Source organism: Octopus bimaculoides, chromosome 23 (assembly GCF_001194135.2).
Source record: "Octopus bimaculoides isolate UCB-OBI-ISO-001 chromosome 23, ASM119413v2, whole genome shotgun sequence".
In the NCBI taxonomy this organism is placed as follows: domain Eukaryota; kingdom Metazoa; phylum Mollusca; class Cephalopoda; order Octopoda; family Octopodidae; genus Octopus; species Octopus bimaculoides.
The window spans coordinates 25,703,396-25,707,919 of NC_069003.1; the positions used below are offsets into that span (position 1 = coordinate 25,703,396).

Sequence of the window (4,524 nt, forward strand, 5' to 3'; positions counted from 1 at the left end):
ACACACACACACACACACACACACACACACATATATATATATATATATATATATATATATATATATATATATATACATACGTGCATAATACACATAGATACATACATAGATACATACATACATACATGCATGTATACTTAAAGACAGACACATACGCATACATAGATATATACATGCAGCAAGTATTGAATACCTAACCCAGGAGCTGGTCACTAGTTCATTGTCTTTATTCATTGATCTACTTCTTCATTTTAACACCTGTTTTACCCATGTTGCAGATCGCGATGAGTTTAGCCAGATGCAGCGAGAACTGAAGCAACTGAAAAAGAACATCGAGATCGAACATAAAGAAATCGAACACGCTTACCTGATAGAAATTGCTCAGATCGAGGAAAGACATAGCTATGAGATGGCAGAAACTTTGAAGCAGGCTACCAAAGAAAAGGTAAGACTTTGTTTGTTTGCTTTTTTGTTGTTGTTTAGCCCAAGGTTAGTCCTGGTTGAACAAACCTATGATTAGAAATAGTAAAAGTCTGTAACAATTCAGACAACTTCATCTTAGAAACACTTATTAGGGCGTTGATTTGACGGTAGAATGGCAGAATCGATAAAGCTTCCGAAAAATATCATTGTAGTGTTTATTCTGAGCTTTTCGTTCTGAGTTCAAATCCTACCAAAGTCAGCTTTGTCCTTCATTCCTTTGGGGGGGGGGGTCAAAGAAGTTAAGTAACCGCCGAACCACTACTCTTATAATAGTCTTTAAATGAGGTACAAAGGTAACAATTTGTGGGGATAGAGAACAGCCGATTATGTAGACCCCAGTACTTTACTGGTATTTCTATTTCATCAATCCAATATTACATTGCTACTTTATGCTGTCGGCCGTAGAGGAATGAAAGGCAGAATTGATAACGACGGATTTGAACTCAGCACGTAAAGAACCAAAACACGTAATTCAATGCATTTAGTCTGACGCTCTTACAATTTTGCGAATCCACTGCTCCAATAATAATAATAATAATAATGGTGATGATGATGATGATGATAATGATAATAATAATAATAATAATAATAATAATAATATTTTTTAAAAAAGGATTGACGTAACTCTTCACGAAGGTAAATAGTCAAAACGAAAATAATAATAGTAATAATAATAATAATAATAATAATCCTTTCATATTTTTGAAAGGATTGAAAAGTTGGGTTTTGAGTTGCTGGGACAACCTGCATACAGTCCAGATCTTGCCCCTTCCAAGTATCACCTCTTTAGACCACTCTAACATCCTTTACGAGCTCGTCATTTTGCTACGGACGAAGAAGCGAAGCACAAGAAGTGGGGCGTAAATGGTTGTGCGCAAGCTTGTAGACCACTTCAAGAAGTGCATGGAAAGGCATGGAGACTATGACGAAAAATAATGTAATTGTTCAATTCCTGCTTTTGTTTTGATAAATTAGAGATAAGTGTGCGTATAATTTTTTGAGTTACTTTCATATAATAATTAATTGCATCAAAATTGTATTATCAGGAAAAATTGCTGGAAGAGCAGGCCAAACGACAACAGGAACGTCTCGCTAAACTGGAGAAAGAGTTACAGACTCAGTTTGCTATTGAGAAACAAGATCTTTTATTGAAACACGAATCTGAGAAAAATCTTCTTGAGCAGAAACTGGCTGAGGACAAGATCCGTTTGACAGAAATGTAAGCACTGTTTCACTTTTACACAACATGATTGAGTGAACACACATACGCATATCTTTCAATATATACGAGGCGGTGCCGTAAAGTACCCTGTTTTGGGTAAAAGAAAATACTGGGAGATGAGATAATTATGATTTTATTCAACATATTCTCTTCCCAAATTCACACACTTATTGCAGAAGCCCTACAGTTTTTTCTAAGCCCTGTAAAAGAACTCGGAAGGTTGGGCCTCCAACCAGGCCTTTCGCGACACTCTTAAAACCAGGAACTTTTCAGCACTCCCTTGCCTGTGTATATATATATATATATATATATATATATATATATATAGACACATGCGCTTGCATATATATACACACACATACAAGCACACATATACACATATATACACACATCTACTCATATAGACATACACACATACACACATCCAAGAACATGCACACACACACATACTCATATCTACATAAGTGTACACACTCAAACATTGTTTAGACTCAGATTGACTCTAATAGAGCAGACCTTTCAGCTATGGCCACTATTCTACATCAATATATCCTTCTATCGGCGCCAGGCAACTATATTCAGGTTACTCCTTGTCCGTATTGTCTGTCGTTAGGTTTCACCCTAGGTTAATCATGATAGCGCAGACTATCTTAAAGGCCCTCCAAATAGGACCAGCCGGTTTTTTTTTAGAGATATCTACAGCTACATTGTCTCAATGTATCTTTCTTTTCTTTAAGACCATAGGTTGTGATTCGAGGGCTATTCGGCTGATATTTCTAGCAATTTTGAAAGACCATGTTGAGGTCTATAATTTGAAAGACCATGTTGAGGTCTATATAGAACTGCAATAAACATAGAATTGTCTGATATGTTATCTATAAAATATAGAAGTATAATACTACTAGTTACTCATCATACGATGGGTAAATTTGGAAGTATACGTTTGCCAGCCATCTGTCTATCTATCTATCTATCTATCTATCTATCTATCTATCTATCTATCTATCTATCTATCTATCTATCTATCTATGAGTAAGGAATGTATTTAGGGAGGAATTCACTTTGAGATTTCGTTTTATGGTAGGGAGATTTCAGAGGGTAAAGTGTTTAGTTACGGTTCAGGAGTTTACAATAGAGCGGCACTGTACCAGAAAATATGACAAAAACTTTTGAAGATATAAATATAAAAGATACCACGAAACTAAAATGGCTGCCATTTAATAAAACAAGTATGTCTCCTCTCTAGGCACCAGCTCTGGAACCAATACCCCAATTGGCTACCGTGGCTGCTTTTGCTAAGTAGCTTATTTGTCTATGTTGTCTTTACGGATCCTCCTAGATGAACAGTAAGTACAAATTACGCAATAGCAACAGTAAAAAAAACAATAAAAAATACACTTCTCTTAAAAAAATAAACACTGAAAAATACACCTCTCTTATTAAAAAAACAATAAAAAGAAATGAATGAAACTGTGTAATAATAATCGCTTGCTTTTCACCACATACTGTAGTGCGCTCATAATTACTGCTTTATATCTTATAAGGGGTAGGTGAGAGGGTTTGGTGAGAATAAACTCTGGTTGTATATAATTCTCATTCCTTTCCCGACTTCACGTGTGTCAGCGATTCAAAATAAGTGGGTTGGTTTTAGACCGAAATATTTCGTAGCGCTGGTCCTTTAGCCCTTTGACTCCAGACCCTCACAACAAATGTAAACTGCCTACACACACACACACACACACACACACACACACACACACACACACACACACACACACACACACACACACACACACATCCTCTTTATGTACGAAGCACTCTTATCTGTATTCATACCTTGCACTCTATGGTTGCTTAGAATCGTTAGCACGTTTTCTGTTCCTCTGGCAAGAGCTATATTGTTGGTGCTTTTGTAGGCGCTGTGGTGGTGGTCGTAGTCAGCGCCTCTGTTGTTGTTGACATTGTTTGTCTCTCGTGTAGTTGTTGTTGGTGGTGGTGTTTTTGCTGGAGTCCTATTTGCTTTCTTTTCTTGGGGCTGCTTGTGTTGTTTGTTGGGGGTTGTTTCAGTTGTTGTGGTGTGGGTGGTGCTTGTATCAAGAGGATAGTGCCCTCCTCCTGTTTTAGTTGTGGGAAGAAGGCTTTCAGGTGCTTATTCTGTCCGCATTGATGATATCTTGGCCTTCTTCTCTCAACAGTGACGGTCAGCATAGTGCCATCTGGAAGGCTGAGTTGGTCAGGAATTTGTTCCAAAACGTCTTGGTTTATTTGGACCATTATTTACAATTCCTGACCATTCCAGTTATTTTTCTGATTTTCTCCTCCAAGTTGAGAAGGACGGCCGTGAAGTATGCATTTAGATAAAAGACATAAATCTTATTATTTATAAGCTTTGCTTGTAGATAATGCAGACTAGGTAAAAATATCTCATTGTTCTTTTATATAAACAGAAAAATAATTACAATGTTATATTTTCTCATATGCTATGGCTTTCAGATAATTAACATTTATGTACGTTATGTATATTTGCTATCAATACATAAGTAAGGATGGTTAATGATAACAGTAATGCGTATGCATGCATGCATGCATGTATGTATGTATGTATGTATGTATGTATGTATGTATGTATGTATGTGTGTGTATATATATATATATATATATATATATATACATATACACACACATGCATAGATATTTTATTAATATTTTATTAATGAATGTCATCAAATATAAATAATACGTGTATACGTATATACATACATATATACATAAGTACATACATACATATATGAAAAAACTACATCTCTTATAATGATATT

The 4,524-nt window shown here is 35.7% G+C and overlaps 1 protein-coding gene across 1 annotated transcript in view; it reads left to right on the forward strand.

The window, feature by feature from the left end:
• The window catches only part of LOC106877261 (repetitive organellar protein), a 58,282-nt gene that overhangs the window by 13,928 nt on the left and 39,830 nt on the right, over positions 1-4,524 (forward strand). The window contains exons 9-10 of the mRNA XM_052975948.1: positions 279-445; positions 1,530-1,702. Of these exons, the coding sequence (XP_052831908.1) occupies positions 279-445; positions 1,530-1,702 (340 nt within the window). The remainder of the gene's footprint in view (positions 1-278; positions 446-1,529; positions 1,703-4,524) is intronic.